General features: G+C 38.7%; 1 protein-coding gene across 3 annotated transcripts in view; it reads left to right on the plus strand.

Moving 5' to 3' along the window:
- LOC122644588 (ER lumen protein-retaining receptor-like) overlaps positions 1-14,976 on the plus strand; it is a 47,272-nt gene that overhangs the window by 17,002 nt on the left and 15,294 nt on the right. For all 3 annotated transcript variants that reach the window (XM_043837967.1, XM_043837968.1, XM_043837966.1), the window contains one exon: positions 12,707-12,822. In XM_043837967.1, the coding sequence (XP_043693902.1) occupies positions 12,707-12,822 (116 nt within the window). The remainder of the gene's footprint in view (positions 1-12,706; positions 12,823-14,976) is intronic.

Below are 14,976 nucleotides of genomic sequence, written 5' to 3' on the forward strand. Positions count from 1 at the left end.
AATGCTCGAGTCCAAGAGTCATTTTTATTTTCTTTATAAACTCATGTAATCCAACAATGAAAGGGAGATTTGAAGAATGAATTGAATATTGGTTTTCATTGGAAATCAGCAGGTGTGTTTGATCACCTTCTATCCCTCCCCTCTCCTTAATCTTGCTTTTCTTTCTCTCCCCCTCTCAATCTCATCTCTTCTCCTCTCTCTCACTATACTCCTCATCTCCCGTCTCTTCTTCTCTCTTCATCCCAGATCAAAATCTGATCTTGAAACCTCGTCTTCTCCTTTTATCTATCCCTAACCTCCCCATAAACTAGATCTGATCTCTCTATTACAGATCTGAACCTTTCCGCCTGCGTCAAATTGGTATCAAAGCCTAACCTAACAGAGCTATGCTTGCATGCAAGAATGTTCTTGATTCTGCTCCCTACACTTTCAAAATTAGAGTTGGTCTGTCCAATGGGCGAACAGTTATATTACTTGTTGATGAAAAGCGACAAGACAATTTTATTTCACAACCCGTGGTGGATATGTTATCTCAAACAGGCGAGATAGTCATCACACCTAACGATCGAGTCCTTGTTGAATTTGGACTTTCCACATATTATGACAGCGGTTGGTGTCAAACTTTTCCTAGTTCAAAGAGAATTATCCAAGTGGGTCGTGATTGGTTAGAAGAGCGCAGAGGTGAAGTTGATCATCTTAACAACATATGTAGCTTAAGGCCTTTGCATCTGTCCAAGACTCAAGTTCTAAAAGGACTACAGCCAGAGGTGACTACACCATAGTTGTCAAGGTGTCCAGGCACCTTGCCCTCGCCCTTGATTTCCAGTGTCGCCTTGGTCCCCTAGGCGACGCCTTGTTGCCTTGCTTTTTGACCCCCCCAACCGCTTTGGTTCGCCTAGGCGCCTTAACAGCTATGGACTACACCAGTGCAAAAACATGAAGAGCCAACCGAGTCAACGCTTGAGTCAGATCCAGTGAAAGAAGCTCCTACTGAAGTAGTGTTGGTAGATTCTACTGTGGAAGCCACCATTGAAACCAACTCAGAAACTGTAATTGTTGATGATGTCACTCCAAAGACTCCTCCAGTTACTCCCTTCTTTGTTGAAAGTGAACTAGAGGTGGAACATATTGATTTTATCTTTCCACCCAAATCTTTCGAAGACCGTGAACCGAGCTTACACGGCTATATATACGACTTTAGAGAGTTGCCAGAACATTATTATGGGTTGAAGACGGATATCCATCATATCAAGCTGATTTCTCGCTTGACCAAAACTTGTGGACGAGTTTTTTCTAACATTGGGGGAATTGATGCAGTATCAAGCCTAAAGAAGTTCCCTCATGCTATTTTGGTCCACATCAGAACTAAACCCAAACCGCAAGGCCAAGAACCAGCTCCAATTAAGCCCAAACATGGGTTAAGCTGACCAGAGTTAGTCCTTGTGATATTATTGCTGGTGGGGCCCATTAAGTTGACTCCAAAGAGCCACTAGACCTGAGTTTAATTTTCTTAAAGTGTCTTTTAATATCCCAGTGTGTCTTTTTATTTTCCTAGGCTTCGTTAATGAGTTGATTTCTTTTTCTAGGTGCTTTAATTAGACTTTTTCAGTTTTCAAGTTGGGTCTTTTAAGTTTTCTATGTAGGAGTCCAAAAGTTTATGCAAGTAATTAATTTTACTTGGTATTAGTTTCTAGGTAATTTAATGCTTTATTGGAGTTAGTTTCTAGGTGATTAATGCTCGAATCCAAGAGTCATTTTTATTTTCTTTATAAACTCATGTAATCCAACAATGAAAGGAAGATTTGAAGAATGAATTGAATATTGGATTTCATTGGAAATCAGCAGGTGTGTTTGATCACCTTCTATCCCTCCCCTTTCCCTAATCTCGTTTTTCTTTCTCTCCCCCTCTCAATCTCATCTCTTCTCCTCTCTCTCACGATACTCCCTCTCATCTCCTATCTTTCTTCTCTCTTCATCCCAGATCAGAATCTGACCTTGAAGCCTCGTCTTCTCCTTTTATCTATCCCTAACCTCCCTATAAACTAGATCTGATCTCTCTTTACAGATCTGAACCTTTCCGCCTGCGTCAGCCTCATTACGTAAAACCTTAAGAAAGGTGAGCTTATTTGCCCTGGGATAAGATGGTGGAGCTTAAAGGGAGATACCTTGAAATCATTTACTGATGACTTTGAGGGAGACATTAATACGATGTGGAACAAGATGACTACTTGTATTAAGAAGGTTGCTAAAGATGTTCTAGGTGAATCAAAAGGGAAACGTCATTTCTATAAGGAGACTTGGTGGTAGGATGATGAGGTTTAAGCAGCCATTAAGACTAAGAAAGCTAGTTTTAAGACATGGCAAAGGACTGAGGAAGTGGAGGATTTAAAAATGTATAAATTTGTCAGAAATGAAGCTAAGAAGATTATGAGAAAAGTAATGGCGAAGAGATATGTAGATCTTTATAACAATCTGAGCACAAAGAGAGGGGAAAAAACTATCTATAAGATAGCTAAAATGAGGAAAAGGAAGAGTAGAGATCTCGACCATGTTAGATGTATTAAAAGTGAAGATGGTAAAGTACTAATAAGGGCTGAGGACATTAAGGAGAGACGAGAAGATTATTTCTACAGCCTACTAAATGAAGATATTTTGAGTAATAGTGTCTCGGAAGACTTCATTACCCATCAAGACACCACATGTTGTAGATATATCTGAAAAATTAGGGTTTTTGAAGTAAAAAAAGCTTTAAGGAGGATGAAAAGTAGGTAAGGCATCAAGCCCAGATGAGGTCCTGACAGAAGTGTGGAAGAGCTAAGAATATGTGGTTTAGCTTTGCTAACCACAGCAACAACAACAATAAACTCAGCCTTATCCCAACTTAATGGGGTTGGCTACATGGATCCAAACAAAACAAAATAGAGAAAACCAGAGTTATACTAAAAAATAAAAGGTGAAGAAAAGATAGGAGAATAGGGATGGGGAAAGAGATGAGACATCACAAAGGAAAAGACAAACGGAAGATGGGAAAAACAGGAAAGATGAAGTGTAGTAAGAGGAAAAAGGCACAGCCCAACACGCAGAATAATCTCAGCTAAATGGGGTCTGCGACATGGATCCTTCCCTCCAATAGGTTTCGTCCAAGGTCATACTTAGGACTTGACCTATACCATGCATGTCCTTCCTCACCACTTCTCCTATGGTCATTTTAGGTCTGCCCCTAGCTCTTTTAGCTCCTTCAATTGGAATCATATTACTCCTCCTTACTGGGGCATCCCTAGGTCTCTGTTGAATATGGCCATACCAGCGTAAACGACTCTCTCGGAGCTTATCATTGATCGAGGCAGCTCCCAAGTTTGCTCTTATATTTTCATTCCGTACTTTATCATTCCTTGTTTTTCCACACATTCATCGTAACATCCTCATCTCTGCTACACAAAGCTTATCAATATGACACTTCCTAACTGCCCAACATTCTGCTCCATACATCATGGCCGGGCAAACAACAGTCCTATAGAATTTTCCTTTAAGCTTTAGAGGAATACGTCCGTCACACAACACTCCGGACGTACCTCTCCACTTCATCCATCCGACTTTAATTCTTTGTGACACATCATCCTCTATGTCACCATCTTTATTTATGATTGACCCCAGATATCTAAAATAGTCACTTTGCGGTATCTCTCTTCCTCAATTCGCACATATCAGTATCCATCGAAGTGTGACTAAAATTACACATCATATACTCCGTCTTCGTTCTACTAATCTTAAATCCTTGTGCTTCCACGGTTGACCTCCAAAGCTCTAACTTAGAGTTATTCCCTTCTTTTGTCTCATCCACCAAAACCATATCATTGACGAAGAACATACACCAAGGGACCTCGTCTTGAATGCTTTTGGTTATATCGTCCATGATAAGCGGAAAAAGGTAAGGACTTCAGGCTGAAGTGTTGAACCTTGATGTAATCCAATCGTGATTGGGAATTCCTTACCCTGTCCTCCCACATATTTCACACTAGTCACCACGCCCTCATACTTTTCTTTAATAGTATCCACATATTTACTTGATACCCCCTCTTCACTAGAACATATTGGATTAGATCTCTAAGGACTCGGTCATAGGCTTTTTCCAAGTCGATAAAGACCATATGGAGATCCTTCTTGCTATCTCTATATCTTTCTATAAGCCTCCTCAATAAGTATATAGCTTCTGTCATGGATCTACCTAGCATAAAGCCAAATTGGTTCATCGAGATATGAGTCTCTCTTCTCAAACGAGCTTCAATAACCTTCTCCCAAAGTTTCATCGTGTGACTCATTAGCTTTATGCTTCTGTAGTTATTGCAGCTTTGGATGTCACCTTTATTTTTGTAGACCGGGATAACAATGCTTCTCTTCCATTCATCTGGCATCTTCCTTGTGTTCATAATCTTATTAAACAGCTTGGTTAGCCAATAAACCCCACAACTTCCTTAGGTTTTCCACATTTCTATTGGGATCTCATTTGGGCCTATAGTCTTGCCTGCTTTCATATTTCTTAGGGCTTCTTTAACTTCCGCCACATTAGCCTTTCTTATATATCTATGATGTGCGTTATCATGTTGGGTAGAGTACTCGTCTGGGTCAGTTCTACTTGACTTATCTCCATTTAGTAGGTAATAGATATACTCGTCCCATCTCTTCACAATTTCTTCATCCTTGACTAACACTCTTCCATCTTTACTCTTGATACACCTCACCTAATCAAAGTCTCTACTCTTCCTTTCTCTCTTCTTTGCTATCTTATATATAGCTTTTTCCCCTTCTTTTGTGTTTAGGTTGACATAGAAATCCTCATATTTCTTCGCCTTAGCCATCCCCACAATCCTCCTAGTTTCGTTTCTGGCATCATAATACCTCTTTTTATCTTCTGTTTCCTTAGTCCTTTGCCAAGTCTAAAAACACACTTTCTTGGTCTTAATAGCTGCTTGGACCTCATCGTTCTACCACCAAGTCTCCTTAGAGGCTTGGCGACTACCCTTCGCTTCCCCTAGCACATCTTTGGTAGCCCTCTTAATACAAATCATCATCTCGTGCCACATTGCATTGGTGTCTCCTTCAAAGTCCTAGCTTCCTTGTTTGACCACACTATCAGTACATTTCTTTAGGTACTCCCCTTTTAATCTGCACCACCTTATCTTAAGGTGCGTAGGTTCTCTCCTCCTACGCTTTTGGGCACTGAGACACATATCCAGGGTCACCAGTCTATGTTGGATTGTTAGGCTCTCCCCAAGGATAACTTTACAGTCCTTACATAACAATCTGTCAGCCCTTCTTGCAAGGAAGACTCAATTTGACTGTAATGAATCCCACTTTTGTAAGTAACTGTTGAATTATGTACACCAGAATACCGTGGGGGTATTCTGGTACTTTGGGTGTTTTATTTATGATTTAATTATGTATTGCCAACTCTCTTTGTGAGAGTCGGCTAGAGTAGGGGCAATTCTGTCCTATTGTAATATTTCCCTTCATTATAAATAGAGGGTTTGTCTGATCTATTAAGATCACTCAAGCATTACATTCTATCGCACAGTCTTCTTCCATGCTCTCTAAAGTTACTGGTTATAGGTCCTAGGTTTTCTACCTGGTATCAGAGCTAGGCAACTAGTGACAGATTCTCTCCAAGATTTGCAGTTTTGAGAGTCGTTTCAAGGTTCTCTGCTTTATGGAGACACCCTAGTTCATAGAAAGAAAAGTAGAACTCGGGTTTCTTGCTCGTTCCATCCTTGTTTATTTATTTATTTGGAAATCGTGTGGTTATGCATTGAAGACTTGCGGTTTCTAGTTCTGGAAAATTTTCTGCAGTTATGTTGCTGCCTTTTTCTTTCAATGAAGGTTGGAGATCGACGGCTGCTGCCTTCATGCAAACTACTGCTGCCCTGGTTTTAAGATTGAGTCTGCCTGCTATTGGAGATTGAAGTTCTTCCATCTTGTTGAAGAGTCGAATCTGCTACTTTGGAGATCAGTTTCTACTTGTTAATAAGGGATTGCAGCAGTTTGTTCTTTGGTTATAGATCGGAGCAGTTTGTTCTTCCTTTCTGAAGATTGATCAAGTACTGCCCAAGTCTTGAAGATTGGAGCCTTTCTTTTATTCCAAATCAGATCTGTTGTTTTTTTCCTACTTAAATCAGATCTGATCATTGGAGTTTTCTTTTCGATTCTGTTCTGCAGGAGTTTCCATCTTAGAAGTTTTTTTAATCGATTGAAGAAAGTTGCATCTATGTGCAATCGATTTGCTCCTGTTGTTGCATCTTGGAATCGATTTGTTCGTCTCTTGTTGGTTGAAGAAGGCAGCGATTTGTTCATGGGGTCCAGAGGTTGAAGACGAGATTTCCGCCTCTGGTTATCGCTTTCCTTTTTTCGAATTTGGTTTCCGGCTTGTTCACACTGGAGGTAGATGACGATCCACCCAATCGTGATTCACTTTTCTGGTTGCGGGCTTCTATCTGCTTGCATATTGGTTCAGGTTTGAGTTGCCTAGGTTTGGCTTCCCCAACTTTTCCCTACTTTACAATGGGTCCTTTGGTTACCGTCTCTCTGTTTCCCCTTTTCTCGTAAGTCAATAGGGTATAGGGGTTTCCTGCTGGTAGCGTGACTGTCAAGAGGCAAAAGACAGTCACACTCTCTTTTTTTTCTTTAAGACCTAATTTCTATTAATAATTTAATACCTCTTTGTTTTTTGGACAATAACATCTATCTTGTCATGCCATCATTACTTTATGTGGTTTCCATATTTACCCCTTTCTTCACCAATAAGCTTCTCATATCCATATTTGATCATACCTTCCTAGTTTACCCTTTTGCCTAGTTGGGTTTATAATTCCTTTTTCTATTTCAACTTCCAGCTTTGCCCTTACCTTTTGACCTTATTTACTCCTTGACCCTACGGCCCTCTTTGTTTCTTTCAAAGGAATCCTATGCTGTTCACCATATTTACCAGCATGCCATCCTTTTTTTCAACTTTGTGTTATTTACAATTCTGCCATTCCCTTCATATCCCATACCTTTGGTATTTACCCATAACACCTTTGGAAATTTCTGGTAAGTTATAATTTTGTCATTCCTTCCTTTTTAATTACCCATGACACCTTTGGAAAATTCTGGAAAATTACACTTTTTGCCATTATCCCTTACATCTTCTCCATTATTTGTCCCCATGTACTACTACACGTGAGGGGGAGATTGTGTACAATTCCATTACAGAACTTGCAAACCCTTGCAGACATTGCAGAACTTGTAGAACCTTGTAGACATTGCAGAACATTTGTGCAAAACATTGAAGATCAGTTTTTTCCACCATTGCCATTGGGTATCTTTAGTTATTGGGTTGAATTTGCCGTGAGGGGGAGATTGAAGTATTAAAGATATTTTGAGATCTTATTTGGTTTCCTATTGGAGGATTTACTGTTGGGTTGATTCAGGTTTTTCCGATGTTTGCTGCCCTATTTGTTTATCTTCAAGATTTTGTCACTGTGATGATCTGAGATTCATCATTGGCCAACTATTGAAGAACGATAATTGCTGCCATTTTGTAGAAGATTGTTACTGCATTTTTTCTGCCTTTATTAAGATTGATGCTTCTCTCTCTATTTTGAAGATCGATTCTTCCCAGGCTTTGCAGAACAATCCTGCCCCGGTTAGCTGATCAAGTCTGACCAGGTTTTGAAGATCAATTATCTCCAGTTCTTGAAGATTTATTATGTCCAATATTATTTGGGAGCTTCATCCATCCGCCAGTGTGTTAAATCCAAGTACTACATTCGCTTCATATTGCAAGTGGGTACTTATTGTTGGACACTCTTGCGACAATTTGGGAAGCTGTTTCATCCTATTTTGTTCAAGTTGGGCATTTGTGCTTTATATGCACCAACTTGAGGGGGAGTGTTGAATTATGTACACCCACGGTATTCTGGTACTTTGGGTGTTTTATTTATGATTTAATTATGTACTGTTGACTCTCTTTGTGAGAGTCGGTTAGAGTAGGGGCACTTCTGTCCTATTGTAATATTTCCCTTCATTATAAATAGAGGGCTTGTCTGATCTATTAAGATCACTCAAGCATTACACTCTATCGCACAGTCTTCTTTCATCCTCTCTAAAGTTACTGGTTATAGGTCCTAGGTTTTCTACAGTAACTAAGTGTTCCTTTTTGTTTTTTTTTTCCGAAGAAAGTGTTCACAATGGAAAGATCATTAAAGCCACTACAAAGTCTAGGATTGAGGTCCCCTCCTCATTTCTTTCCCCCACCCCAAAGCCTCTATGAATACCTTTATAGCCTCGATAGTCACTCCAAATGTGGCTGTTCAGATCACCTCCAATAATAATCGATTCATCCTGGCCAAAACCCTGTACTAAATCATCCATACGGTCCCAGAATTTGGCACTTACAGCTTTCATCCAATCCTATCTGTGGTGCGTAAGTGTAAACAATATTAACAACCTCTTTCTTCAACACAAGTTTGATGGATATAATCCTATCACTCACTCTTTTGACATCCACTACATCATTCCTTAGATCTTTTTCCGCTATTATCCCTACCCCGTTCCGTTTCTATTACTTTGGTCGCTCGTATACCAAAGTTTGAAGTCGTCCAACACTTTAGCTTTGTTTCCCTGCCATCTTGTCTCTTGCATAAAAGCTATACTAATCCGTCGTCTCCTCATAACATCTATTAATTCCATGCTTTTACCCGTTAAGGATCTAATGTTCTAGGAAGCTAATCTATTTCTACGTTTCTGGGCTGGCAAAATTCCTCTCACTTGCCCGTGCCTACTTATCACCGCATTCGGGAGTCTACGCGGCACGTCGCATGTAGGGGATGCTCTAGAAGAAAGAGGACGGAAAGACATGAAATCAAGACAAAGATCAAAAAACAAAAAGATCCATGCAAAAGGTGATTGGCCGAATATACTAAAGTGTCAGCTGCCGACCTGATGCACCACTATAGAGAATAGGTAAAATTATTAGGAAAGTATAAACAATGAGTGATAAAAAATCACTAATGCAACAGACCATGGAAACCTCACACATAATTCAAGACATACATACCGAAAGATAATGCAATACACTTCTAGGCAGTTAACTCAAAAGCTAGCTAATGGGGCAGCTAGGTAAAAATGACAAATGGAAGTAAGGAACAAATGAAACAAATAATCGAACAAATGCATGCAACAGGTGAAACAAATGAAATATATAATGCAACCAGGCCCACAGTAGGTCAAACCAGACAAGATTAAACAAATGAATGCTCTACCAAGCTGATACTAAAGAAAAGCAATATAAAAGTACATGAAAGAACGTAATGTACTAACAATATAATGCACTTACAATAAATATACACATATATATAAATGTGTCCAGTTAATCAAACAGAAAAATGATGGGTTCTAGTATGTTAAACAAGAGCGTATCAGCCTAATAGGAGATGGCACAATATCATGCAAAAATTAATTAATAGAGGATCAGCTTGCACAAGAATATCAAGTCAACAACTATAAAAACCACAAATAGATGAACAATACCTACAAGGCTGGGTTTTATCGATTATAGCACAACACTAACAACTAAAGGTAGGTGAAACAAGAGCCAATATTAGAATGGATGAAACAAGAAGTAGCAGAAACGACACACTACGGAGGAATATATAGCAAGTGGGCAAGGGCTGGTACAGTATAATAAACAAAACCAAAATAGTTGAGAGCAAAAAAAAATAGGATAACAAATAAAAGATAAACACATAAATGAAAAAACAAACAATAGCTAGAACAATAAAAGAGGCGGTATAATGAATGTCCCTTACAAAACCGAGGACTCCAAGCCTCCTGTCAATGGCGATTTAGGGTCGTTGAGAGCACCTCCAGCCTACATTGTCGTCGTGGATGAGCAGAGGGATCTCAGAGAAATCACCGTGAGAGTGCCTCCAGCCAGGTAATCAGGGATGGGGTGGGAGAGCACCTTCTTCCAAAGAAAATGCTAGATGAATGGGGGAGAAACATTATGTTTCTGATTTACAAAAATAAAGGTGATATTCAAAGCTTTAATAACTATAGAGGCATAAAACTAACGAGTCATACAATGAAATTATGGGAGAGGCTTATTGAGACCCACCTAAGACAAGAAATTGCTATTACGGAGAACCAATTTGGTTTTATGCCAGGAAGATCCATGACAGAAGCTATTTACTTACTTAGGAGACTAATGGAAAGATTTAGAGAGTGCAAGAAAGATCTCCGTATGGTCTTTATTGACCTAAAAAAACTAAACAGGGTTCCTAGAGAGTTAATCTGGCAAAAGTACTAGGCAAGAGAAGTATTTCAAGTAAATATGTGGACATAATTAAAGATATGTATGATGGTGTGCTGACTAGTGTAAGAACTGTTGGGGGGCGTCAAGGTTGTGAATTCCTAATTACTATTGGGTTATATCAAGGATTAACTTTAAGCCCTTATTTGTTTGCGTTATCATGGATGATTTAATTAGAGACATTCAAGTTGAGGTTCCTTGGTGTATGCTTTTGTTGATGACATTGTTTTGGTGGATGAGACAAAAGCGGGGATTAACGCCAAGTGGGAGTTATGAAAATCGACGTGGGAATCAAAAGGTTTTAAGATAAGTAGAATGAAGACGGAGTATATGATGTATAACTTTAGTTACACTAGGACAGATAATGAGGTGGTGAAAATTGATGATAGGATGATTCCACAGAGTGATTATTTTAGGTATCTAAGCCCAATCATAAACAAAAAAGGTGGTATAGAGGATGATGTTTCAAAGAGAATTAAAATAAGGTGGATGCAGTGGAGAGGTACTCATATGACCAGCTATGATGTATGGTGCCGAATGTTGGGTAGTTAAGAATCATCATGTAGATAAACTAGTGTACTGGAGATGAGAATATTGAGATGAATGTGTGGCAAAACTAGGGAAGATAAAGGAAGGGATGATCATATTAGAGCTGATTTGGGAGTATCTCCGATACATGATAAGTTACGAGAAAGTCGTTTGAGGTGGCATGACCACGTTCAACAGAGGCCTTTGGATGCTCTAGTGCGGAGGAATGATTTGATTCAAGATTGAAGGAACTAAAAGAGCCAGGGGTTGACCTAAAATGACCCTAGAGAAGTGGTGAGGAAAGACATGCACACTGTAGGCCTTGTATCAAGTATGACCTCAAATAGAATTGATTGGAGGGCGAGGATCCATGTAGCCAACCCCATTTAGTTGGGATAAGGCTGAGTTGTTGTTGTTGTTGTTTTTTGTCATGTTAAGAAACTATAACTAATAAAATTGTTCAGGTTATATGAGGGTAATATCAACATATGCTACTATATATATTGACATCACAATTTTTTAGCTGATTCTTATTTTGTAATATTTGCATTGCAATATATCTTTGCCTTTTCTAAAGAAACAATAAAAATGCTGCTACGTTTGACATAATAGCCTGTTTGTGTACTAGTTCTTTTGACATTATTGGTAAATTGTTTCATAGAAACAAAATATTTTTACTCTATGTTTTTCTTTCCCCATTCAAAATATCCTCCTTGAGGTTCAACCTGTCACCTCTAACCATCAATTAAGTTCTTGAAAGGATGTTTGGCAGTGCTTATGTGGTTCTAAACATGGTCAAAGATTAGATTTTTGGGTGGGGTCTTCGTGTGCTGACTATAGGGATTGGGTTATTGGATATTAAGAGGCATTGAGCTGTGGATGTTGTGGATTCTGTCTCTTTTTCCCCTTTTCTGGGGCTCTCTTTTCTTGAAAGGATGTTTGGCAGTGCTTATGTGGTTCTAAACATGGTCAAAGATTAGATTTTTGGGTGGGGTCTTCGTGTGCTGACTATAGGGATTGGGTTATTGGATATTAAGAGGCATTGAGCTGTGGATGTTGTGGATTCTGTCTCTTTTTCCCCTTTTCTGGGGCTCTCTTTGTTGTTTATTAATAAATTATGACTTATAGGAGAGCATTCCAAAGTGGCCCAATATTCCTTTATTGACTCAATCCAGTTGTAAGTTGTAACTTTCGTGTCACCCTGAAGGGGCTAGACCCAGTTAAGTTCAGCATTGGGTTCATCGTTGTACCTCAGTACACTTGGGACCCAATCCATATCTCTATTACTCTCTTTCTCTCTAACACACACACACAGACACACACACAAGAGTTTATAGTGTCAGCGCAAATTTTCTCTTCAATGCGTTTAATGGGAAACAATGGAAGGGGATTCATCAGAGAGAGGAATAAAAAACACAAAGAGGGCCCTAGAGCAAGGAGACCCAACAGAGAAAACACAGTGAGAACAAACAACACCTTCCCCATTCGAATTATAGGTTCCACAATCCCAAGTAGAACCAGCAAAACTCTCCTCCCTCAACTAACTATAGTGAAACTATCTCCATCATCTGTGGTTTCCAACATCCACTCTCCAAAAAAAGCAAGAAAAGATTAGAAGAAGATAGAAAATCCACGTGAGCTATATCTTATTTCTGCTCCGGCAGAGGATTTTCTGAATTTTTCAGTTCATCTCTCTCTTTCTGTGTGTGTGTATGTAAGCATATTGTCATATTGTCCTTATTAAACAATGTGCACTAAAATTTTATTCATTCAAAAGTATGTTTTATTTATCTTTATTTGATTTGTAATTAATTAATGCTCGACTTGATGTGATAGGTTTTGTGGACATTTTCACTTTATCTTGAAGCAGTTGCAATCTTACCGCAATTGGTATTACTACAGACGTCAAGAAATATAGACAACTTGACAGGGAATTATGTCTTTCTGCTTGGGTAAGTCTTCCTTCTAACATCTATCTTTTTTTTTTTGGGGGGGGGGGGGGGGATTCTATCTCGTATCTTCTTTCTTATCAGTGCTCAATTTGTTTAATGAACAAAACCATTATTTGGTCATAGATCTTACTACTTTTGAAGATATAACCTAGTCATCCAGTTAGTAGAAGAGTTTAGAGATGGCTTGCCTTGCCATAGTACTAAATCTCGTGAAATCTCGGTCGAGATCTCGAATATTTCGAGTATCTCGACTTGACCAAAACGAAACACAAGCTCGAATAAAAAAAATGCAAAAACTCTGTCGAAATTTCGACCATCTCGCGATATCTTGAGACAAAATCAAAATCTTGCAAGAAATCGAGATTCTTTTTTCACAAGTAGCTTTATAAATACCAAAACTCGTTAGTCTCTATTGAAATTTCGACCGAGACTTAACAAGCTCTGGTTTTTTTGGGTGTTTTTTCTCCTCGTTAGTCTCGGTCGTTTCTTCTCCCATACTATGACGTGGCATTCACTTGTTCTACAGTCGGAGAACAATGCACGTCGGCTCCATCGGACTATGAGTGGGGTCGATCCTGGATGTCGGAGTAATTATTATTAGAATATTTGTAAACATTTGAGTCACTAGATGACTACTTGACTTGTATTGGACTATTGGGGATATTGTCATATTGATATCATCTTCTTAACTTGTTATTTACTTATTGTACTTAATATTATGACTTAAGTTATGACTTATGAGTCATTCACTTTATGTTTCCAACTTCCAAGTCAATTTACTTGTTTAAATTGCTTATTAATCATTAATTTATTATGTCCTCTAGTACTTAAAGTCTTAAACAATGTGTATGTGTAATTAACTAAGTTATACATTAGGATTCGACCGTACGTTGCCAATCAATGGTACAAATCCAAAACACCACTTTGGGTGACTATTTTTGTAATTCGAACATTTAAATGTGTTTATATAGCCTAAAATAGGGTTTTCATGAAGTTTCAGGCCTTAACTTGGCCTAAAACTCACCGAAATGACCTACCGAAACATAATAGAAAAAATGCAAAATTTCGGATATTTCGGTTAGTCTGAAACACCGAAACGAAACGAGTTTTCGAACTATGTGCCTTGCAGAAGAACCATTTGCTCATCTGGGTAAAGTTTCTGTAACAGTATCAGATCAGATAAACAAGCAATAGAAGTACAGAATCGGAAGTAGTATAAAACATCAGATTAATACACAAGTACTAATATATCCCCAGCCCCTATTATTATAAAACATGACAAGCATACCCTTCTATACAGATAATATAACCCCCAACTATCCCTACCGATAGAAGTAGATACAATACCATACGAGTAGGAGTAAATGCACAATAATCTCAATACTCTCCCTCAAGCTGAAGCATATACATCATCCATGCCCAGCTTGAAACAACCATCAAGAAAGGCTGGATGAAACAAGGCTTTAGCGAACATATCATCAAGCTGATTTTCAGAAGTTGAGATCAGATTCCTCATCACAACATCCCATACCGAATGACAATCCACCTCTATGTGTTTTATCCTCATGAAAAATTGGGTTACTGGCAATGTAGATAGCAAGCTGATTGTCACAAAACGTATTTATAGGTTTAGTAATGGGAAAACCAAGCTTCTGAAGAAGTGATTTCAGCCACATCAACTTGGCTACAGTATGAGCTATGGCCCTATACTTAGCCTTAGCACTAGACATTGCCACAATATCTACTTTTTGCTCCTCCATGTGACAAGGTTACCACCAACAAATGTTCAGTACCCAATGAATGGTAAACCTCCTATCACCTTCAGCGCCATCCCAATCTTCATCTGAATAGCCAACCAATTTAATATGTTTATTAGGTCTTTAAATAAGACCCTTTCCTAGAGCACTCTTAAGTTACCTTAGAATCCAACAGACAACCTCCTAGTTAGTCTTCTTAGGCATTTCCATAAACTGGCTTATAACACCAATAACACAAGATATGTCTGGCCATGTAACAGTAACATAAATAAACTTACCAACTAATCTCCTGTATTGATACTTATCAGCAAGATCTTTACCATTATTAGCCCTAAACTTCTGATGTGGAGGTGTATCAACGGGCTTAGATGCTAACATACCAGTCTCAGATAACAGA

The sequence above is a fragment of the Telopea speciosissima genome, chromosome 11, assembly GCF_018873765.1.
Source record: "Telopea speciosissima isolate NSW1024214 ecotype Mountain lineage chromosome 11, Tspe_v1, whole genome shotgun sequence".
In the NCBI taxonomy this organism is placed as follows: Eukaryota; Viridiplantae; Streptophyta; class Magnoliopsida; order Proteales; family Proteaceae; genus Telopea; species Telopea speciosissima.